Source organism: Aspergillus welwitschiae (genome assembly GCF_003344945.1).
Source record: "Aspergillus welwitschiae strain CBS 139.54b unplaced genomic scaffold BDQ94scaffold_4, whole genome shotgun sequence".
NCBI classification, from domain to species: domain Eukaryota; kingdom Fungi; phylum Ascomycota; class Eurotiomycetes; order Eurotiales; family Aspergillaceae; genus Aspergillus; species Aspergillus welwitschiae.
The window spans coordinates 786,747-809,735 of record NW_020798698.1 but is presented as its reverse complement, the minus strand read 5'-3'; the positions used below and the strand labels follow the sequence as shown (position 1 = coordinate 809,735).

The 22,989-nt window shown below is 50.3% G+C and overlaps 7 protein-coding genes across 7 annotated transcripts; all 7 read right to left on the bottom strand.

Annotated features, from left to right (window-relative positions):
• Positions 1-115: 115 nt before the first annotated feature.
• On the bottom strand, positions 116-7,018 carry BDQ94DRAFT_182864 (protein kinase RIM15). The gene is made up of 5 exons (XM_026774258.1): positions 6,267-7,018; positions 6,105-6,197; positions 5,897-6,071; positions 5,841-5,863; positions 116-5,804 (listed from the first exon to the last, which is right to left on the bottom strand). The coding sequence occupies exons 1-5, from the start codon at positions 6,831-6,833 to the stop codon at positions 588-590; spliced, it is 6,075 nt and encodes a 2,024-aa protein (XP_026630592.1). The 5' UTR covers positions 6,834-7,018; the 3' UTR covers positions 116-587.
• Positions 7,019-7,953: 935 nt separating this feature from the next.
• BDQ94DRAFT_136657 (uncharacterized protein) lies at positions 7,954-8,704 on the bottom strand. The gene has a single exon (XM_026764907.1). It carries the CDS (start codon positions 8,655-8,657, stop codon positions 8,445-8,447), a length of 213 nt encoding a protein of 70 aa, XP_026630591.1. The 5' UTR covers positions 8,658-8,704; the 3' UTR covers positions 7,954-8,444.
• Positions 8,705-9,230: 526 nt separating this feature from the next.
• BDQ94DRAFT_136655 (uncharacterized protein) lies at positions 9,231-10,514 on the bottom strand. Its single transcript, XM_026764906.1, has 2 exons — positions 10,430-10,514; positions 9,231-10,377 (listed from the first exon to the last, which is right to left on the bottom strand). The coding sequence occupies exon 2, from the start codon at positions 9,821-9,823 to the stop codon at positions 9,626-9,628; it is 198 nt and encodes a 65-aa protein (XP_026630590.1). The 5' UTR covers positions 9,824-10,377; positions 10,430-10,514; the 3' UTR covers positions 9,231-9,625.
• A 1,697-nt stretch (positions 10,515-12,211) lies between these two features.
• On the bottom strand, positions 12,212-14,616 carry BDQ94DRAFT_91018 (GMC family oxidoreductase). The gene is made up of 5 exons (XM_026776829.1): positions 14,031-14,616; positions 13,926-13,955; positions 12,984-13,866; positions 12,429-12,930; positions 12,212-12,376 (listed from the first exon to the last, which is right to left on the bottom strand). Exons 1-5 carry the CDS (start codon positions 14,501-14,503, stop codon positions 12,330-12,332), a joined length of 1,935 nt encoding a protein of 644 aa, XP_026630589.1. The 5' UTR covers positions 14,504-14,616; the 3' UTR covers positions 12,212-12,329.
• A 1,093-nt stretch (positions 14,617-15,709) lies between these two features.
• BDQ94DRAFT_136640 (C-3 sterol dehydrogenase/C-4 decarboxylase) lies at positions 15,710-17,198 on the bottom strand. Its single transcript, XM_026764905.1, has 2 exons — positions 16,528-17,198; positions 15,710-16,468 (listed from the first exon to the last, which is right to left on the bottom strand). The coding sequence occupies exons 1-2, from the start codon at positions 17,101-17,103 to the stop codon at positions 15,806-15,808; spliced, it is 1,239 nt and encodes a 412-aa protein (XP_026630588.1). The 5' UTR covers positions 17,104-17,198; the 3' UTR covers positions 15,710-15,805.
• A 270-nt stretch (positions 17,199-17,468) lies between these two features.
• On the bottom strand, positions 17,469-19,942 carry BDQ94DRAFT_136638 (ubiquitin-conjugating enzyme E2). The gene is made up of 9 exons (XM_026764904.1): positions 19,614-19,942; positions 19,509-19,542; positions 19,297-19,391; positions 19,201-19,222; positions 19,042-19,138; positions 18,971-18,982; positions 18,740-18,908; positions 17,821-18,683; positions 17,469-17,762 (listed from the first exon to the last, which is right to left on the bottom strand). The coding sequence occupies exons 1-9, from the start codon at positions 19,644-19,646 to the stop codon at positions 17,753-17,755; spliced, it is 1,335 nt and encodes a 444-aa protein (XP_026630587.1). The 5' UTR covers positions 19,647-19,942; the 3' UTR covers positions 17,469-17,752.
• A 1,407-nt stretch (positions 19,943-21,349) lies between these two features.
• On the bottom strand, positions 21,350-21,750 carry BDQ94DRAFT_90960 (uncharacterized protein). The gene is made up of 2 exons (XM_026776828.1): positions 21,572-21,750; positions 21,350-21,494 (listed from the first exon to the last, which is right to left on the bottom strand). Exons 1-2 carry the CDS (start codon positions 21,666-21,668, stop codon positions 21,421-21,423), a joined length of 171 nt encoding a protein of 56 aa, XP_026630586.1. The 5' UTR covers positions 21,669-21,750; the 3' UTR covers positions 21,350-21,420.
• Between the last annotated feature and the right edge of the window lie 1,239 nt (positions 21,751-22,989).

The following is a 22,989-nucleotide window of genomic DNA, read 5'->3' as shown; positions in this document are numbered from 1 at the left end:
AGACAAAGATCAATTAGAACGGGGGAAGCAAACTAGCCAAATCACGTTTTACAACGGGTCGAAAGGAGTATATAAGATGAAACAGGATTAACGTAAATATTTTTATACATTTCGACTGGTATGTCTACTAGTGCAAAGCAGTTAGATGGACTCTTTTTTTTTTCTTGAGAAACTGGTACGTATAGGTACACACACAATTTTGCTCTCAGAAGAGGAAAATTTCAGAACAAAGGAAATGGGATATACGCCTGGATGATGAGCAAGTGGAACAATGAATAAAAACATGAAAGTGAGAACGGGAAATCGACAAAAGAGTGGAACTCAGACAGCCTGGTTGAGACGACAAACACTCCCAAACACCCGCTAGCCTTGAAACGCGCGTGGCAAATAAAGCAATATGATCGGCAGTAAAAGAAGAGGAATGTATTTTAACAGGTGCAAAAAGAACAATATGTCGTAAGCATGCAGTGATATAAGTCATATGGTCGCACACAATAGCGGACCGTACGTGGACATCTGTCCAACGCATGTCTCACTGAATTGCAGTTCCGCAAGGTTTATCTTGAAAGTAAGATAGTGTCGGTTCTTTATGTGTCGGGTTGAGAATGGGCAGAACCCAAGTACGGATGGGGCGATGGTGTATGCAATGGTCGAGGCGTGGCATCGGCATCCAGATATCGGTCAATGTCAGCTTCTGCACCATATTTCGCAGCTGAATCGTCCCCAGTAGTCTTGATGTAAGGGGTCTCCGGGTCGTCTCCTGAGGGCTCTGACTCTCCATCTCTCGTAAAAACGATAGGTGGTGTAATATGTCCAAGTTTAGGTGTTTCGACGCTGTCTTCCATAGCCTGTGCACCCGAAGCAGTTTCTGCCGAGAACGGTGAAGTTGGCCGATCTGAAAAAATTGCTGGTATGTCCATTTTCGACCCTAGCTCCACGATGGGCGAATGCTTAGGGCTGTATCCTTCAACGGACCCCACAATCGCCTCCTCGGGAATTGAAAGGTTCTCGAGGCGGCTCTCCAGACTTGGACTTTGCGGAGAGCGAGTGCCAGTACGTTCCTCGCTGTAGTCACTGGCGCCACCAGAACCTCCACTGCTCCGTCGCTCCAAAGACTCCCTCTCTCTCTTGAGAAGCTCCTCACTTCCACTGACAACGCTACCCCTGCTATTGGTTCTCATCATCTCTATTCCTAGCTTAGAGCCAGGACGACGAGATCTTTGTTGGGGGCTGCTTGATCGTGTTTGAGAATTACCGAGCTCTTCATCTTCATCATCGCCAGACTCGGCACACTCGTAGCGCTTGCGTTCCAGCGATTCTCTCTTCGCCCGAATCGCTTCAGTGGATCGCTGTTTGCGAGGTGTAATGTTTCCAGAAGGATGCACGGTGGGTGGTGCTGAAGAGGCGTGAAGTAGGCTTGGGAAAGGCACTGTATCCGAGCCAGATGTGAAACTGCCATCCGTCGTTTCTGGTACTCGAATTACATCTTCAGAAATCCCGAGGCCACCTTTATCCTGTTCCGATTCTTCATTGTGATGACTCACGATGACAGGGCCGTCATCGGGTTTGATTGACTCCATATCGCCAAAGTAACTGCTGACGATGGAGTCCTCTCGACTGGATCCTCTGTAAGAGCTAGGAGGTACATGTGCGAACCCCGACGAGGCTGTTGAACTTGGGCTATGCTCGGCTTGCACGAAAGCCTGGCGCATCGTAGAAGGCGGGACATTCATTGACTGGGAAGGGTTGTAGTCCTTTGGAGGCGGCTTCCACTGACAGAACTTACACAGTGCTTCCGTGAATTTTGTTAGGGTTGGAGGCTTCTCGATGAGCGCGTCAAAATGGTGGGTTTCTGGTAGATCCTTAAGGTAGCCTGTAACCGCAATGATTGGAGTATGCCGATTCGCACTACGTGTTTCCCGCACCATACGCGCGACATCAGCACCGGTTACCTGGGGTAGTTTAAACTCCGTCATGATAATGTCAAACTGCACCTCGCTGAGAGCGTAACGCATAGCTTCGTTACCATTTACGGCCGTAATGGTACGACAGCGCAGCTTCTCAAAGAGGCGTTCCATAACTATGCGAGAAACAGGATGATCTTCACAGATGAGCACGTCCAAAGGCCGGAAAAATGGCCCATCGGGGAAATTGATCTGTGACATGCGCCTCGAGCTTTGGCGGCGGCGCTGTACTTTAAGCAAAGCTTTCGTACGCGGATCTTCATTATCTGACGACGAGGGCGAAATATCGAATAATTGGCTGCGGCGTTTGTAGTGGCCCACGGCGTATGTTTCCTTGGCTAGGGATGATGAGAGGTCCCCGTCCTGGGAGCCGATGGTCTGTGATCTTGCTCGTGAGGCAGGAGCACTGCCGTGGCGCTGTCCAGAAGGTGTCTTATCGGGCGAGTGAGCCGTGGCTCGGGGGGGTTTTATAGGAGACGATGACGCGGAACCGTGCTTAAGACTCGCCATCCGGCTTGGGTCGACACTTGCGGGCTGAGAGCTTCCGGCGGACTGCGAGTTATTAGAAGATGACCCGGACGTTTTTCTGCGCTCGTGATTTTGACCGGTGCTAAATTGAACAAGAAGCGGAGACGAGGGCTGAGAAGGACGACTGGGAGACGAATTCGCCTGGCTCATGCTTGAAGGGGACGCAGGTCGGTTGTTGCCTTTAGTTTGAGATAATGTCCGCTGTAGGGACATCGGTAACGGGCTTCCCTCCAAAGCGGGTGGTGCAGGCTGAGTGGGGGCTTGATCCTGGCCGCCTTGCGCATGTCCTTGTTGCTGAGAGCCCGTGGGAGGAACGTGACGTTGCTGTGCTTGCATTGCCTCCTGGCGTAGTTTCTGAATTACGTCCTTGTTGGCTTTCTCTAGCATAGGGAGATTCTTGAAAGCGAAGTTGCCAAAATCGTCGGCCATTGTAGGCTCGCTCAGCCTCCTGCTACGTGACTCACGCACATGAGGTGGAATATGCAGAGGCATCAACGGTCGCTTCATCGAGTTAACATGAGAGCGGACTTTGAACAGGGCATCATGAGGCCGATCTTGAGGGTATGCACCAGTGGTTAACGGCGGTTGAGGGGGGCTTGCATCTTCCAGTTCTTCAGCAAAGGCCTGAAGCGTGGCGCCACGAGCGTCGAAGTATTCGGTATCTTCGGGGTTCTCAATGTTGGGTACAAACTGCGCTTTGTCCTCCAGTAAGGTATCCCAGTTGATATCAGAAAACCAAGGGTGGCTCCGGATCTCTGCTCCACCATTTGGGTATTTCTCATCCACATTAGCCCCTATCCGTTCACGAGGGTTCATAGTCATGAGCCTGTTCACAAGATCAATAGCTTCGGGGGATGCGAATTCCTCGGCTTCGTCCGGCCAGTTGATCCTCCGGTGAAGGATATTGTCGAAAACCTCATCTGGAGTTCCAGCATTGAATGGCGGATAGCCGAAGAGGAACTCAAACATGATGCAGCCCAGGGACCACCAATCACTCATTTCATCCTGACCAACACCGTTGATAGTTTCCGGAGCCAGATAATCTGGCGTACCCACAAACCGCCTGTTATGGTCCTCGGGATCAAAGAGCGCCATTAGGGGAGGCATCATTGACTGTTGCGGCGGAGTGCTGTAGGAGAAGGAATTGCTCATCGTGGGTTGAAGCGGGTACAAGTGAGGAGACTCACCCGCCTCGCTCTGGCTCTCCTCTTCGGGTAGATGGTGTTGGTGTTGGTGTTGGCCCGAGGAAGGGACGGGCACAGGCATGGTGCCGGAAGCTTCACCACCCTCGTTGATAGACAAAGTGCGGAACATGGCATTCAGACTCTCGCTGGCGCCGCTATCGCTACGGTAGCCGGACGCCCGACGTGAAGTCTGCCGACTGAGACCTCCCCCTTGGTTGAGGCTGAAGTAAGAAGGTTGGGGAATGCTACTAGCAACATCTGGCGTGATCAATGGAGTGGATCCCGGGGATCCGCTGCCTTGGAAATCGAAAGAGGCTGATCTGGAAGATGTGATTGAAGTTGCTCGAGGAAACGAGCCCTGTTTCAGAAGATCGGGTGCCGGCTCATTGTTCATACTCTTGAGGACGCGTTTTTGACGCCCAACAAGGCCCATGCGTGACAGTCCGAAATCAGTCAGCTTGAGATGACCCGTCTGATCGATAAGAAGATTGTCTGGTTTGAGATCACGGTGGACGATACCCCTACCATGGAGGTGTTCGACCCCAAGGACTACTTCCGCAATGTACTTTTTCGCCCAGTCCTCGGGCAGTCCACCAAGAACCTTGACAAGCGAAGCACAATCGCCGCCGTTGAGATATTCCATTACCAGGTAAAGGTAGTCCTTGCTGGAAAATGTCCAGTAGAGCTTAGCAACAAAATCGCTTTCGCCTTGCCACATCATGATTGCACGCTCCGCCTTGACATTGGTGACCTGATTCTTCGCAACCATATCCGCCTTTTTCAATACCTTGATCGCAAAGTATTCCCCAGTTACTTTCTTTTTGGCCAAGTAAACACTTCCAAAGGCACCTTTACTGATTGGCTTGATGATCTCAAAGTCCTTGATCGACGGCGGTGCTGGTCTCGGCTGCGGCTGGCTGGCGGAAGATAGATGAGGTGAAACGGGCGGCTTTACGATATCGGAAGACGTTGCGGACGATTGACGGCGATGATGAGGGTAGTGAATTTGTGCCAGCTCGATCGCATTTGCAGAGGGAGATACTATAGGTGACGGTAGACTATCGGCGCCGCTCGAAAGACGAGCCCGGGGCATTCGTAATGGTGAATGTGGCCCCGATATCCTAGCTGGAGAATGTTGTCTGCGAGGTGAGCTAGAAAGACCGGGAAGGACCAGACTCCTTCGCTTCCTGTCCATACTGCGGTCGGACGAGGGAGAGTCGGTTCGCACGGCACCGGGAAAAGCAGAAGAAGGAGCACTGCTGTCACTGTAATCGCCGGCATCCAAATCTATCAAAGAGAGACCCCGTCTGGATGGCTGCGATGTCCCTAAAACGCCGGCTATACTCTTGTGTGATCGGGGTGTGGGACATTCCATTGGGCTGTTCGACCCGGTCGACACAGCGACTGAGGCTTTGCCTTCGGAGGAGTGGTTAGACTGGAATCGGTCGGGCGAATTGCGCATGGACATTGTTAAAGCGGACATTGTAGGCGGTGCTGCAGATTCGCGCTTCCCTCGTATTATCGGGCTACTTGTGGTCACGGCGGGTTCGGTGTCGTGGGGGGCGTCATCGTCTGAGGCACTCGAATCACTGAGCTGACCGGCCGCAATTCGCTCGGCTTTGGTGAGAGCTGCGGTGATGCACTCCTCTACCAGAATCGTGTATTCGATGCGAATCCGCTCGGCATACTCCACAATTCTTCTATGGCGGATAACCGCATCAACTTTTGCCTTGGCGACTTGTTCGGTATCGTTGCATAGGGCCGCGAGTCCTTGCTCCTGCTCTAGTGTATTAGAGCTGGGTGATTGCCACTGGAGAACCTGCGAGATACGAGATTCGGACTGCGGTGACAATGTCCGAAAATCATCACTGTTGTCCGCGCGAGATTCCTTGATCATAGGCATGTTGATTTCTAGGGCAGTGTCACAAAGGTCAAGGATCAATTCAACGACGCGAGCTAACGGACGCCGCACTGCGAATGATCGAGCGCGAGTATGCCCGATTCCTGAGGCCGAATGATCTCTGGACCGAGGTGGCGTGCCAGGAGCGGAATTAGCACTAGAGACTGATCCCGACGACGGTGCGGAGGCCACTGGAGATGGCCCAATAGGTAGGCCTTTGTACTCGGGCTGGGGTGTTGGCGGGGGATTGCTCTCTCCGAGTACCAACGGCCTGCTTTGTCTGGCCTCTAGAGCATCTAGCACCTTGACGATGGCATGACGGTGCTCGTTGAGATTCTCCTGGGCTATTTGAACATCCATCTCGGCCCGATGCTCCTGTAGACAGAGGTCCGAATGTTTCTCGAACCACCATGGTGTGATCTGTCGTTCACAGATACGACACAACACCGGATTCGGAGCTGGATGCTTTGAAGGATCAGGCTCACTAGCAGCAGCCTCAGCCAGAGTGGTCAAGTAATTTGCCAACACTTCCGCTCCGACGCCTAAGGATTCTACTAGCAAAGGCGGAAGGTCGATGGTGACTTCTCTCGGTTCCGTAAACGGTCGCAACATCCACATGGTCTGCCAATGTAGAAAAGAATGGTCAGTTTATATCACGTATACCGAGCATCGACAATTGCGGTGACCTACATGTCCAACTCCATCGGCTGTCCGATCAAACACCATGATACCTTGTCCTTCCAGATGAAGGAGGTCATGATGGCGGTCCTCCTCTGCAGGGGCTTGTGCTTCTTCTGCAATGTCGGTCGTTTCAGTAGCTTCATGCTCTGGCTCCGCAGGTCGTGGCTCTGGCGAGTACTTCAAGACCGAATCGGGGCCCATATGAACTGCAAACCGAATAAACCGACTGCGGGAGTCATCCTCCTTCATGCTCTCTATGGCATCGTGAAAGACATTCTGGTTACCGACCACGATCTCTGATATCATCCGCCCCTCTATTGATACTGGTGATGTGCCGACGACCTGTTTCCATGACGGACTGACCCATTTGACGCGACCATCGAGATCCAAATCAACAATGACGTTCAAGGTTTGTTCCGCCGCCTCTTTGAGATCTTCACGTTCCTGTCGCATGTGATCGACGCTGGGGGAGCGAGTAGGAGAGAATCTCGGATCGATACTCCGAGCTTCCTGCCGTAGGGCAGTCACGGCCGGAGGAGCGAGGTACTGAGCATCATCTGTGCCATTGCCCGCCATGCTGGACAGGCGGAGCCGACAGGAATACCGAAGACTACCCCGAGGGGAGGACGAGGGAAGGTCGAATGACTGAGAGGCGTGGGGTGTGAGATCAAGCGAGAGAGATTATCACAATGAGCAGCTTCCAAGCAGGACCGTCTGCCAGGCAGAGCGGGTGCCCTTTGATTGTTGGTTATGAATGCATCCGCAGTATTAATTGGCCATGGCTGGATAGCGGGGGACGGTGATAACGAGACAGCAAACAACCCTATCGCAACAGACAGACGGGGAAGTGCACTATTTGTTTTTCCGGTGATAGAGAGAGAACGAGGTATTTCTTTTCTTCTGTAGATAAAGAAAGAAAAAAAAAAAAGTTGAGGAGGATCTCGTGATCACGTAAGGACAGAGGAGGAAAGCGAAACGAAGAGGGAAAAGCGGCTATGCGGGGGAATGGCGCGACGGAGCGTCAACGCGAAGCCAGGGTGACGATTGACCAAGTCAACCCCCGAACGAGGTCGACTAGAAGCAGGGAATAGTCGGGGTTGGTGAAACCAGACAGCGCTGGAGGAATAGCGACATAGAATAAACAGAGCAGCGGGAGGGGGAAGAGAGCCAACAGGGAGGGAAATGGAGAGACGAACAAGAATTAAGGGCGAAAAATAGATGGGAAAAGGCACAGAGTGAGTGAGTGGGAAGACAGCAGCCAGCCAGCCAGCAAGCAACCTCAGGAATGGCAGCGTCAGTCCGTCGTACTATTCTTGTATTCCTGTATGGAGGGAAGAACGTGAGAAACGGCAAGTTTACCAGTCTTTACCCGTCTGGTACCCACACAGCCAAATCACACGGCGCCAACGGTGGCTGCGGATCTGTGCGGTACCGTATGGTATGGTAAATTTGGCGGGAAAAGCAGCAGCGCAAGACTTTCGATCAACGATTGACTTGACTTTCAAAGCCAAACCACTTTCTCAAGAAAGTCTTCGGTTGAATGGACACAATCTAAATGGGGTTTTGGGTTTCCCGCCTGAAACCATCGTAGCTCCAAAGGGCAGGGGAGGTTGTTAATCGTCTGGTTCTGACTGCCGATGGAGAGACAGTCAGAAGCCGTTCCAACCGGAAAATAATACTTTGTAGTTACTACGGAGTAGATAACATGATTCGCATTGAGAATTACCATCATCCGTCTTCTTTGCTGTCTACTCTTTGTAGTATAGAAATACACTGCGACTGAAGTTACTCTCTCTCATACCGGCAGATGCAATTAATGTCTCTTATTCTTTCTCGTCTCTTCTTCCCCCCTCCTCTCACCTCACCTTCCCTTCTGACACACGGTGCATCTAGTCTTAAAGTCTTTCTGTCCGGCTTTTCTTACCGCTGGCTAAGGAGTGGTGGCTCCATCTGCAAGGTGCATTAGGGTATGGATCACAGTCCACTAGACCTCTCAGAGGAGCCGCGGTGGATGCCCGGACACACCCGTGGTATAGGCATCTAGTCACTAGCTACATCCACTTAACTGTACCTAGCTGCACAGTTATCTAGGCGCTGCTTCAACTTGCGCCAGAACCGCCCATCATCTGCTGGTATTATGGTCGACATTATCCGACGGACAGCTTCCATACGTCTGTTATTCGCTGGCTATCCCCCAGCTCCCTCCTTCACTCTAGCAACGGGGCAGTGATTCATCCTAGTCGGATGCTGCACACACACTCTCCCCTCAATTAGCAAATTAAATTCTTGGAGAGATATTGAACAATCCCAGCACACGGCTCGTTCCTCAGAATGCTCTGCTCTCTCATTTGTTGTGGCCTGACGATTATCGGTCGCCATTAACATCATTGCCGTCATCATCACCCAGGAACCATCAGTGGCCCCCCCCCCCCCCCCCCCCCCCCCCCCCCCCCCCCCCCCCCCCCCCCCCTCCATTCAGAGACAACGCAGCATGCAGACCTCGTACTTTCCCGTGGGTGAGATAGCGGAATTGCTTTTCTTCTTTTCTTTCGGTCTCGATCCCCTCTGGAGGGAGGTCATTCCGAACCACACACGACAGTATCCGCAGCCACGAAGCGCCACTCCAGACCCCAGTCTCAACGGTCGGGCCATTTCCATTTGGCGCATCTCTTCGATGGGTTTCTATTCTCGAAATCCTCGTACAACCGACAAGACCCTCCTCGCTCCCTAACTCGCAGCCATCGCAATCTAGACAACCCTGTAGACCGGACTGGTGCGAAGTTTTGGACCCCCGAAAAGGATTCCTACAAGTGAATGCGACCGACGGCGTACGTGTGTTGCCTGCAGTGTCCCATTTGCGCCAATAAATTCAGAGGTCGACCGACTACACCAGAACGTCACCGCCCGGCCGAAAGTAATGAACCATAATGGTTATTAATGGCAAAGAGCAAGAGTCTCCCATCTGCGTCCGCTGTACCATGGATCAAGCTCCCCCAGACCCAGCGGATAAGCTGCTCACTTGACTCCCCTTCGCCCCCCCATGAGATACATCATTCGATCCGGGACAGGGACGCTAGAAGCCCGGATTCATCTCAAAGAGTGGTGCGTCTGGTGCTAAACTGACTGGGGTTCCGCTGGTAAGCGAGGCAGGCTGTCTGCATGTCTGCAGTTACACACAGTCCGGACTGCGGTCGGCCATTGGCCCGTGACAGATCATAGTCTCAGCCCTGGATTCCGAGCATTCGCTCGACTCAGTTGCGGAATCCACTAGATACCGTCTTAGCAGTATCGGTTTGTTACCCCTTCTGCGGTTGTGTGGAGATTGACCGGTAGCAGTCAGATCGGTACTGAGGTAGTATTGTTTCTACTCACGTCACTCCTATTATGACCCGAAAATGGTAAAACCAGGATCGTTCGTCATCAGGACTACTTCCACGTACTCCCCGATGGAGGATGACACCCATCGGTATATGATAGAAGCTGAGGTGGATGTTTCTGCGGGGTAATCCAGGTGGGGAGGTTCCAAAGCTGATTGACGGCGTGGCTGGAGACCAAAAGCCATCCATGACCGCAAACGATCCCTCCCTTCTTTTCTTTTTCAGTCCGCCTTTGGCTTTCCTGCTGCACCTATTAGACCAGTAACGTCCTTTGGCTCTGCTTGATGGCTACGCAATAATATCATGATGATGACAATGATGCGCTGGCTGGCGATCCACCCCGTTTCATCTCCAATGCCTCAAAATCTCAAAAATGGCGCCCTGAGGACCCCCCAACCCCTGGACATCGCTACAAGCCAATGACGACCATATATCCCTGGTCGTATTCTCGAATGATTCTATCGCCGTCAGCCAAACATCCAAATCCCATGGGTCCCAGTCTCTTCCAACCCTCAACTGTGAGGATCAACCGTCTGCAGGTGGCGTAGGCACGTCCGGCCTCCGTACATGAAATTCGATGGGAGTTCCTGCACCTCCCACATCCGAGACTGCATTCCACCGTCAATCCTTACCGAAGGGGCCAAGGAGAATGAAAGAAAAGGTGGAACAAGAGTAATGATCGGCTTTTTGTCTGTGGTGGAGAGAACTCCCTCCCCACACTCAGCACACAAATTCCTCCCTGTCTAAACCACTTAGATACAAGCCGACACCCATAAAACCCAAAAATGTACTTGCCTGTGGAGATCATCAAAACATGAACAAAAGCATGAGAGTGTGTGTGACAAAAGTACTACTAACTACCACGATTCTTCCCTTAAGCTAATCAACCATATCCCCCATCCCCGCACACAAACCCGCATGATCCCACGAGATCATCTGACAGGGGGTCCCCAACCTAAATACGGACAGAGAAGCATGGGAAGAAAAGTCAGTCAGTCAGTCCGTCACTCCAGTAACTAACCTTGCTCACATACCACATCGCTCCCAATGTTAAAATGTGTCAAACCAAACCAACAAAGTTAACGTTCAGCCACCTCCGCCTCTAAAGCCAAGAATTCCTTCACGAGGTACCTAGTACTTACCCAAACTAGCAAGACACCTGGATTGGAAATCAAAAACAAAGTGAAAGGGGTCCACGGAATCAAAGGACCTGGAACGCTACCACCTCATCATTGATTTGCACGGGGAGGAATATATTTCTATTAAAGCTCTCCATTCAAACCTAGGGGAAATCTCCGAGAGCAAGCCTCGACCTACATGTAAAAGACACATACAGGTTTTTATCTCTATGCATCCTCATCATGGCATGATCTTTCCTATAACATGGAAGCAAGTGGGTGGCCTATCTAGACCTAGACCTACATAGTATATATATCCAGGAAAGAATTATTTAATGGCATGTCACTACTACCATGTGATAAATCCCGAATTCTTTAGATTTACTTTTGACACTGAAACACAAGAATCTAGACCCCTCGAGTAACCCCATCATACTTTTCGTAGAGATTCATCCATACCACAGTACCTAGATGGGTAGGTTCTAGTTACCATAGCAGCAGCAGCCATTCACCAAACAACACACTAACCACCTCCAACTTTTACCATCCATCCTGAGTATCTACATAGACCAAAACTTCTCCTTGTCCCGAGTACGTACTACATACAAAATACATACAGACAGACAGACACACCCTAGCGAGATTTGTCCCCCTCTCCCCCCTCCAATAAATATTCCATATCCCAATTCTCCCCATCCCATCCTATCTTCGTTCATGCATTTTACACATGCATACATATGTGCATACATACACGTACACATACACACACCTATATACATTTGTACGTATGTATGCATGTATGTTTGATTTGCCATCCCCAGCCCCCTACATCATACACATCATCTACCCCTCCTATCACAGCATATACATATACATATACATATAATATAAGCATGGGGGAGAGGAGACGAAAGAACTATAGTATATTTATCCTTGCAAGGGGGCGGGGGTTGCGGGTGGATAGAGTACGACAATCCGATGGTCATAATGTCGGGGTATGGATGGAAATGGAAGGTTCTGGATTTCGTTCTGGTATGGGGGGAATGTATTTTTGGTGTAAGTAGGTAGATGAATCAGTAATTAAGGCAAGGTTAAGTCTTTTGAGATATACATGTTTTTGTAGAAACTTATAGTTTCCAAAGTCAATCTTAGGATCAAGTTTCGATGGGAGTTAGAAGGCGGTTGGATCATGTCGGAGTTATTTCCACTCTTGTGGTGTGTTTGCATCCGGGGAGGTCAGTGTTTTTTACAGAATTTAGAGTAGAGGGTGGAGTTGTTGAAGCATGGTTTCATCATTGGGGGTTGCCTATGCGTTTATGCGATGCATGGGTGGTCCAATGATTTAGAGTGATTCTGGGAGGATCATGTGGAAAATAGCTTCATTGAGTTTACAGGATGCAGGAAATTCCCTCCGCGTCGAATTCTTAATGATATCAACATGAAAGAAGGTTTAATATTAACAATAGTAGACATGAATTTCAGTTCTGAACATAAGCGCACGAAGAATGGTAGGAACAGAGGCACTTATTAAGAATTACTTTAATGATAATGACAAACGCAACACGTAACGAACCATTTCAGTCCCAGGATATGATGTCCGACGCGATCTTCTCGGCAAGCATGTCTAAGACTGTCAGCAGCGAATCAGAGGATAACTGGAACTATAGGCTGCTTACAGACTACCGATTGAGGATGTCCCGGAGGCAGAATTGGGAACGCACTGGCATCGACCACTCTCAATCCATCAACTCCGAATACTCGTGCCTGGCTGTCAACCACAGCCATCGAGTCGTTGCGAACACCCATCTTGCACGTGCATGAAGCATGGTAGACTGTCATAAGTGTGTCCTTGACCACTTCTAGTATTTCCGAATCAGTCTGCAATTCTTCACCGGGAAAGTACTCTTCCCCGTCAATAATCGGTTCCATCCCCGCGCTATGGAAAATCTCGCGATTTCTTCGATAAATAGCAATAGCCACTTCCTGGTCTGTGTCGGTTGCAAGCCAGTTAGGATTGATTATCGGCAGGTCATCTGTGTCGTCTGAGATGATGGTGACATTGCCGCGAGATGTAGGTGCGACTAATGCTCCGGCGATTGATGCATACTGTGCCCCATCTAGCGGTTGATGCTTAATAGGATCAGAGAAGTCCCCAAGATAGAGAGCCACTGGGATGTACTTCAAGGGGTTGACCGTTAGCCATGCTCAAAGTTCCCGTGCAGAGAGCGTACCTCTATCTCAGGCCAGCCAGGAGGGAACCAAGATAGATCCCGGATCGTCTCTTCGGAGAAGTGGGACCGCAGTTCAATTGGGACCTTCTCAAAAGCCAAGAAATCAATTCCCTGGGTTGACAGTGGACCACTATGATTTGATAAATACTGGACGATCACTTCAGTCAAATAAAGAAAGTCGGTAGCGATCCTGGTGCTTGTTGGGAGCGCAACTCGGTACGCAGGCCCGAAGAAAGCATGATCCCACATGTTTTGCCCTACTCCTGGAAGGTCAACAATAACCTCAATACCATGCTGTTTCAGCTCATTGGCCGGGCCAATTCCAGATACCATTAGGAGCTGAGGGCTCTGGAATGCCCCGGCTGACACGATGACTTCCCGGGTGGCTCGCAATATATATTTCGAACCTCCCGTTCTGACCTCCACTCCGGTAGCTCGTCTCTCTATGTTGAATAGTATCCTCTTTGCCATTGTCTTTTTGTACACCGCAAGAGTCATCAGGCGTGGTATTGGAGAGCTCTTGAAAGCGGCTTCTGAACTACTTCGGATCTTCTTGTGTGGGTCAATGGTCAGAGCACAATACTGAGCGCCCAGTAGTGACCCGCTGTTGAAATCCTGGATCTCGGGAATGCCTACAGACTCCATACCGCGTTTCACCCAGCTCGAAAACGGTACGGCGAACTCAGGGTACGATACTTGCAGAGGCTCGCCCCAATTATCAAACGCACCCTGATTGAAAGATGCTGTGGCATTGCTATTCCGTACGTCGTTGTTGGGCGGAGTGAAGTTAGCCGTGCGTTGGAAGAAAGGGAGAACTCGGTCGAAAGTATAGCTATCGTCGTTAACGAGCTCCGCCCATTTTTGCATTGCCTCCTTGTTTGGTCTAGCTCCAGTTCATATCAGTCCTGCCCTCCGTGAACTACCCGGCGAGTGGTTTCGAACCTTTGATAGACCATCATGTTGGAGCCTGTCCTGTAGAAGGTCGGAAGAATCAGCGTTGGCCATCTGGAAATGTACCGACGAAAGTGAGAGGAGAAGTGAGCCTACGATCCTCCCAGGCATTTGCCTCTGGGGTAATGCAGGTCGCGATAGTTGGCTCCCGGAACAGCGTAGGCGACAAACCGCCAATCCACGGGTGTCGAGCTGCTGACATCGCTCCCTATTCCTATGATCCCGGCCCCTGGAACCGCAGCTAGGGGATATTTGAACTCGTAGAAGTCGCCCGCCTCAACCAGAGCTACTTTGTACCTGTGTTGTGCGAGACGAGCTGCCAGAGTCAAACCCCCGGCCCCGGCACCGACAACCACATAATCGAAGGAGGCATCTAGCCCCGGAACACCTTGCTCGGCGTCGTCGAGATAATCTCCCGAGGCTCCTAAAGCAGTGGTAGCAAAGGCCAATAGGACAACTATCCAGGCTGTAAGAGAAGATATCCGACCAAGGCAGGTTTGATGAGAGCAGGCGTTCGGCGGAAGTACGGGCCTTTGAGGCATCCGAGGCATATCCTGATCGTTAGACATAGCGCTGCATCCCACTGAAGCCCACAGAATAAGGATGTTTAAAACCTCAAAAATAAAAGCAATGGACGAGATGACCAGAAAGAACGGCGCAGTACCTTCGGAGGGAATGCAGTTGTATCACAGTGGGGGATCTATTGGTTCCTGCCGGATGAGGAAAGAATATACTACATACTGCTAATAGTTCGTAATGACCTGTTCCTACACCATGCAGTGATATCTGACGACCAATGAACGGTATCGATCAAACCAGGTATAGCATGCTCACTCCTACCAGCATTATGCCTGTTGTTCAAGATGCCGATGGCACATATACCTGCGAGAACAATGACAGTCAGCACATTCTCAGAGCCAAATATCCAACGAGCTGGTGCGAACTACGACATAAAGCGCATTGCAAGTTGACGCCAAGAGGCAAGTATCTTTGACCCCTTTCTTTCAAGTATTGCAGGTCTTGTTAAACCCGTCGTTGATGATGTTGTGGTGTTCAGACGACTAACCCCCATGGCGACGATCATCACCTATATCACAAGGAATAGTTCGCATCCATGTTGGTTTCCACTTCTTCGCACGAGGACCCTAACTTTCTGTCGGCTTGCATCCCAGCGGAGAGGGTAAAAGACCCGATGATATGGCGCAGAATGTGAAACCAAACAAAGGTGCAATGTATGACAGAATAATAGGAATCGATCTGACAGGAATTAAATCGATTTGCGCAAACGGGACAGCTTTAGAAACTGGAGTATTTGACTCCCATTCGTTCCTGAGATCAAGAAATGGGGCAAAGCTTCAATACTCATCTATTGTATCGTTTCCGACGAGTATTAATGAATTCTAAATTGTGTCGAGAAAGCTCGTGGATCATCGTTAACTCAACAGCCGGACCAAAGATCGAGGAAATGCTACACCGTATCTTCGGCTTCGGGCATATTATTCGGCAGGAGTCGAAATGAAGTAGGATAATTTGCTCGGGGCGTTTTAACAACGCTTTGTTGAGTACCATTCGTGGCTAGAGCCAAGGAGACAGCGTTGATGGAGTATACGAGACGCCTCAATTGATCTCACTCGGAAGATAATAAGGGGTCCCGGCAATTCAAGGGTTTCGCAGGTTTAGAGAGCCGGTATTGGTGTCATGGCCAGCTCAAAATTGCCTGTGGTCAGTCAGCACTGAAGTTGTTAAAGAGCCCACCCCACATGGATAACTAGTAAGGGAGGACGCGCTTAAATACGGGATGAGGAATTACTTATATATTACATTAATAAACATATACATCCGTACCAAAACCATCAAACTCTAGCCTGAGATCACAACGCCTTCTTTTCACCGGCCACCCGCTCCTGTTCCACCACATACCCGACTGCACGAGCGAGACCCTCGTACACAGGTACAACGGGTCTATATCCGAGCCGGAATTTGGCCTTGTCGCATGAGTAGTAACGAGTCATACATGAGTAGCGAACCGTTCTTCTAGTTAAACGAGGTGTCTTGCCGAGAAGTCCCAATACCGTCTCTGCAATTCCACCAATAGGGCCCAGAACGCCCTCGGGGAGCTCCCACACCTGGTGAGGCTCCACGACCTTGCCAGTCAGTGCCCAGGCAGCACGTGTCATGTCCCAGAAGTAGACTGGGGAATCGTTCGTGACATTGAACGCTTCGCCGTCAACCCGCTCGTGGTCCAGGGGAGCGCCCTGTCCAGATTCATACCGAGAGTAGGTAGCAAGCAAGCGGTATGCAGCCAAAGTATGAGCGTATGCAATGTTTCCAACGTACGTGAAATCAAACAAGTTGTTGTTCTCGCCTAATTGCATGCGGAGGACGGTCGGGGAGGCTTTGGCTGAGTGTTCCAGGACCTTGAAGGTGAAGGTCGTATCCTTCTCACCATAAATACCGGCCGGGCGAAGGGCACATGTTACCATCGAGGTTGGAGAGGCGCGGTTATACTTCAAGACGAGTTCTTCGGCGTCCGCCTAACAGGGTGAATCCCAGTCAGCACCTGCCATACGAACAATAGGGGTACATAACTCACCTTGGTTTCTGAATAGTACTCTTGTTGCAATGGCCCCCGGATGAGAGGCCACTCTTCGGTGACGTTAATGAGGTCGCTTTGGGTATCGTGCACGACAGAGCTCGAGCTGGTGTATACAAAAGCTTTGCACTTTCCACCCCAGTCACCACGGGCACCGCCCGCAACTTCCACCAAGACTTTAGTTCCGTCAACATTGACCTTACGCAACAAGGGCTTGTTCCCTTCCAAAACGTTGGGCGTGGCGGTGTGGATAACGACGTCGGGCTTGACCGCGCGGAAAACGGCCAACATGGACTCTTCGGACGTGATGTCGCCATCATAATACTCGGCTCCCGGGAGACGGTTGTGGGTCGTTCGCAGGTCGACAACTGCTACTTTCGCGATGCACCGAGGGTATCGATCACCTAGCTTGGGATAAATGAACCTAGGGTCATTCTGGGGCTTGGGAAGAGCAGCACTGGGGTCTGTCTCCGAAGGGAAATTGAGCAATTGATCAACAATGTGCCAACCCACGAACCCGCAGCCACCAACCACTAGGACAGTGCCCAGTTCCATTGTAGGACGTCGAGTAGACATTGTGAAGTCTGACAGTAAGCTGTGATATATATAGAGCTAACTATCCGTGGTCGGTGGTTGGGTAAGAGATAATAAACAGGAGAAATTGCGAGGCCTGCGGGTTTGGGGGACGACGATGGTTTCCGCCTCCGGACAGAATCTCCGGGTCAAAGCTCGGACCCCCCGCAAAGAGGCCACACGTGAGTTTCCACTTTATGGAACCGAGATATCAATTTGGTTCTACTTTAATCGTCCAACCATCCAGGAAAAGATCTCATGTCTAATCTGGCTACATATTCGTCTTCTGACGGGGCTGGATTGCAAACTTTGTGGGCGTTGCGTCCACTATCCTACAATTGATCAAGGTTACAGCAAGGAGGCAGATCTGAATGGTTACTACGATGCACTAATTGAACGGGAACTCTCCTTTTCAATTCTTCTTAGCTGCTACAGCACACCTGAAGCCCTGGTGATAAAACCCTTGCCCTTTTCTGCTGATAAAGCGGCTTGAAGATCTGGGAAAGAATGAATAAAGTAGGAGTGAGGAAGTATAGGCCCGAAATCCAGGACATTGTAGCCAAGATATCTGTCCCATGACACAGAGCACAGAAACGTTCTAGCTGAGCCCTCTACTAATTCACTAACCTAGGCTGATGTAGGCTCAGGCGTGCTATGATTCACTGTATCCTTTCGTCAATTCGACTGTCCGTGAACTCGCCAATGTGGATAGGAACTTACACGGTCCTCTCTACTGATCGTCGCAATTCTCGGTTGTACTTCCTTCGATCTTCCGGTGTTCCCCAAAACAACTTGGTTGCCTCGGGGTTAACTGTGGTTCGTGGGTCATAGGGTGGGTGTTCTTCTTCTAGAGATGCGACAATCCCCTCGATGTGATAGCGCATTTCCTCTGTTCGCCTTGGAACGTAGCATAAAACTCCTTCTTTGGACACACGAATATGAAAGAAAGACGATGCCTCGAGAAACACACGGGGCTGTTCTTCGGGAAATCGCGGACTCAGGTGTATCAGGACCTTGAACATGCCACCATCCAGTTGCGTCATGGGTCGTCCAAAGTACGTGAGCCTCCACATGAATGGGTTCCCCTCATCAAGGTATAGATCGACCGTAATGTTGTTCTGATGCTTGAGGTTTTCAACAATTTGTTCGTACTGTCGTTGCAGACTCGCTGCAATACCCCATTCTTGCTTCTTGGCCAATTGTCCTTCTACAGCCCAACCGCGTGTTTCTCGAAGAATGGCGTCTTTGACCACCGCCATCCGCCGTCTTAATTCCGGATAGTCGAAATGACCATCCATACTATTGTTGCCGCCCTCGAAAGGCATTCTCTGGAATTTTGTTTTGCGAGAGTGTTTCTTCTCTGCAGCGACAAGCGATTGCATGTAGGGCTCATAATACCACAAGAAACGCTTCTTGCGAAAATCCGAAAACGGGTCAAAGGAAGACCTCCCATCTTCATAGATGATATTATCATCGCCTTCAGATGTTGGATCAGCTAGCGAGTCCGCATCCCCCTCAAGTGAGATGTTAAGAGATGCCTCAAGAGGCTCAAGGACGGCAAGACGGAGAGTTTCATGGTGTATCTGGAGATCTGGTCAAGAATGGTTTAAACCTAGAAGGATAGCTGGGCCCTTGTTACCTTGGAGACGTAAGCTTCCATGTTCTCTTTATCACTCGAAGATCGTGTGCCTTCATATCCGGGTTCGTTTTCGTAGGGGTTAGACGACATTAAGCTCTGAATCGAGATAAGAAGAGACTCTAAGCACTGCGCAGACGACCATTGCTCCCCACTCTCGCCTCGCCAGGTTCTACAAAGATGCCTGTCAGCCAGGCTCAAGCAGTTGATATGTATAGGAATGTGTATCTGTACCCTAGAATCGATCTACATCATCCCCGCTCGGTTAGTAAGCATTATGGACAACTCCGAGGTACTCAACTCACAAGCAGACCCGGCCAGATGAATAGATGTTTGGGTTAAAGCGGCTGCGACCACCGTTAGTGGTCAGGGCGCGAACATTCGGAGATGTCGCCGGGTAGTCTGCAAAGCTTAGTCCACTTGTCCACGGATTTAAGAATTGGCACGAGATGATGATAATGTACCTTTTCCGAACTTGATCAAAAACTAGGGTATCATGCTGGAGATCAACACAGAGCACTGTGAAGTTGGCTGATATTATCGAAGAATTGGAAACGAACCTCGAAGAAGCCGAACTGGTAGGGAGTATCTGGAGGGCCGAGAATGAGAGCACGGACACTCCGGATATCAGAATCATCGTAGTATACTGCGAGAGCTAAAGCAAATGATCAGAATGCGAAGGCCATAGACCATTGTAAGCCGGTGCTATCCATCAACGGGTATTCGATGGAAGCGTTTTCCGATTACTATTAGTAGGGTGTGGAGTACCCACAGAGGTCTGCGCCTTGCTGAATCTGCTTGATTTCCTAAGACCCCGCCAAGGTAAGACCATCCGTTAGCCCAGCGAAGCTTAGAAGAATGCGGTGAGGAATGCTACCCTGGTAATACGCAGGATCGCCTGGTCAGACATCCTGACGACCGAGAAGGTCCAAAATGGGAGACAGATTGACGGGGGCCCGGGATCACTAGGCTGAGTGTTAAAAAATCAAGGTGCAGTCGACGGGGAAGAGACAGAAGCGTGTTAAAGGAGGGTATGATCAATCAACGTCGTAATGTAGTTGATGGCGGGGAAGCCAGGCAGTGCAGGCTAACTATCAAAGTGAGATCAGTCTGAGTCAATTCCTAACACGGCTCCAGGCACGTAGTAAAAACAGACTGAAGATACCCAAGACTGGCGAAGAGACGTAAATCTGACCTGTACGCAGTACTTCTGGCTAGCGCAAAGGCAAAAGAGAAGGCTGCATGCTCAGGTGCATGTAAAAAACAATACCCCATGCGACGGCTCTACGGAGTACATGCATGAAACTATGTACTGACTTGCGTATTTAATACCTGTCAATGTTCGAGGGCCAATTCACCTGAGTGGATGTTGCAGTTGCGAAACCTTGTTCCAAACCTCTGCGGCAAGCCTTGGATTCTATGACTTGATGGCCAATACTCGACCCATCTGTTAGCTGAGCATCTGGTAAGGCCAAGGTGATAGGTAATAGACCACGATGAAGCAAGCCACTACTAGCTGTCACAACTCTTGGCACAAATGGCTTGTACGAGAGCGACGAGAATGGAGATACACTATTCATTGGAGCTACAGAAAGGACACTTAAGTCAGTAGTCCAGCAAGTTGCATGTCTTCCATTAGTTCACTTCACATAGGAGCTACATAGTTACTACTCGTCCGATTTTTGATCGACGGGATACTCCATATTTAGTCGTCAGTCTAGCACAAACTCTTGCCAGGTCAAGATTGGTCAAGGGGACTGAGGCCATGACCCATGGAAACAGCCCCCTGTCTCACCGCCCGCAGAGGTGGAGACACGGATCCGTCCTTCGACGGATGATGTTTCGAGGAGACAAAAATAAACACATCCACTGAAAATAAAATATTCCTCACTACGTACTTACTGAGCCATTGGAGTCGCGACCGACCACTGACAGGACCCTGGGTCTAATGCCCGTTTAGGCAAGGCGGGATGGGATTATGGATGGCTGGTTACCTAGAAAGAAAACCCCCCATTCTTTTCTCTGACTAGCCGACTCACTTTCTTCTACTGGACTATCCCAACCCCTCCTAATCTCGTAACCCACCGCGTACAAGCCCCTCAATATCATTACAGTCAGATCCTCGATTGGCTTGTGACTTTGGGCGTGTTGTTCAAGGCTCCTGAATTTTCTGCTGCGCTGATCCTTTCAACTGCCCCTTACATCTCATCTTTTCTGGATCGACAGTGCTTGCCATGATGAAGATTCTGATGCCACCCCGACGGAGTATTTTGGAGTACAGTACTGAGTATCAAGCCCAATGAGGAGTAGCTACCACCCCCGCTGCCAACCAACCTTTCAAGAATTTCCATGTACAACTGGGAAGGTGGTACACCAGCAGGATTGGGAATGCTTCAGGAATGCAAATCCGCAACACGAGACCCATGGGTATCAAGCCGCAATCTTGCTGACGCCTATTTTCGGTAAGAAGCATGATATCGCAAGCAAAGAACGACGCCTTGTTCCCTTGAGGATTTATACTATGCGAAAAACAGAAGCATGAACTGCTAGGAATCGCAAGTGAGGTCGGGGTAGTAGACACTTCGGATAAATTTCGCGTCAGCCGTATGGGATTTGATTCAGAGACATTTCTCTCAGCGTTGGAGAAAGGCTTCTTGGCTTCCTGTCCATTATCAAAGCGAGAACTATCCACATTGGATGCCTTTGTCAGGGTAAACGGAGCATTTGTAAAAGCGTGAGACGCATTCGCTAAGGAGTTCTAATTCAATACCACCATGAGTGTGAGCTATAATTAAGATGCCAGCTCTAAGATCCGCAGTAAGTATGGTTGGTTACCCTTCATCGCTTCAGAGATTTCTCCGCCCAGTGCGTTGGTGGATAATCGATGAAAAGAAATATGGCGCTGTACATCTTTACCTGTTATGTCTAGCATATGGAGCGACTGCTGTTCGCTAAGAAAGGGAGGAATAGGGAGCTAATTCTCCATGCACACTTGGTAAAGCAGCGTATGCTAGATTGGTGTGGATGTGTTTGCTAGAAATAACCATAGTAGCGTAAGGCTTCTGTATAATAGCGAGCGGTCGGGCATTCGCCCGCTTCCCCTAGAGTTAGCATTGCCTAATTAGATAGTAGTTAGTGGTTTTAGCCCGTGATGAATAAGGGGAAGAAGCAGAAAAGGATGCGGGGAATGATCCAACGACCCAAAAGCCGCGTGGGAAAGACGAGGTTCGCCCAAATAGAAGCGCGTGGTGGGAGAGGTATGCGCAAAAGGGTCCCCCCCAGGGATGTCTCAGAAGGGGGGGGAGGGGGGTTCGACTCTGTTCATCCTTGAGAGAAGAGCATGCACAACAGCGTCCATGCCGTTCACCTGCCATCACTACCCACTATGGCAGTCGGCATGATCCTGAGGTCTCCACATCCCTGGAAATTACAGGGTCTGTTTCTGCCAGCACCTCAGGTGTACTGCCGAGTACCTTGTCTTCCTACATTAATTACCATGATCAAGAGGGTAGTCTAAGTAGTTGATGTGGAGCGTTTTGTCCGTTTGATAGTATAATCACCACCTCATGTAGCTTATAGAAGATAAACTTTGACACGAAACAACCTCTTCCATCCGGCCACTAAACTTGGGGTACTTTGGGTCTCCCCCTAACCTCCATGTTGGCTGTTGTGAACTCTGGAACGGTTACCCTGTCTGGTAATACACCCACAAGTGAAGGAGCCATGGAAGCGCCTTCTCTGGCGGTGTGCCAGGCGGTGACCCCTTTCACGTGATGGTCTCTAGCGGGCAACCAGCAACATGAAGCATAGGGGGGCAGAGCGACAACTGCCAGCAGCACACTCACTCTTCCCAAAACACGCGATTTCCTGCCCTCGCTTTCACTCCCTCGAGCTGGCATTCTAGACTCGACCCGAACCTACTTCCCCTGCTCTACTTTGCCGGCCCGTCTCCCTCAACCTCGGATTCAGGCCGTCCACCAAAAGTCTCTCTGGAAGGGATTAGGAATGGTTGTGATTCCAGACAGCGCACTCCGCCGCCTGTTGGTCTCACTTTGAGCTCCAACCCTTCCCCATTCCGCTTCCCTCGACGCGGGCGGTTGCGCTTTTGGAGGCATCTCTCCCCAAATCGGGTTCAAAATCACCTGCTACTTTGAAGCGGTTTTATGGTTATACTTTTATCACGCGCCCCGACACCTTTGATCGATATTCCCCGCAGGTTTCATCTACATGGCGTGAGGTGAGTTGCTACGGGA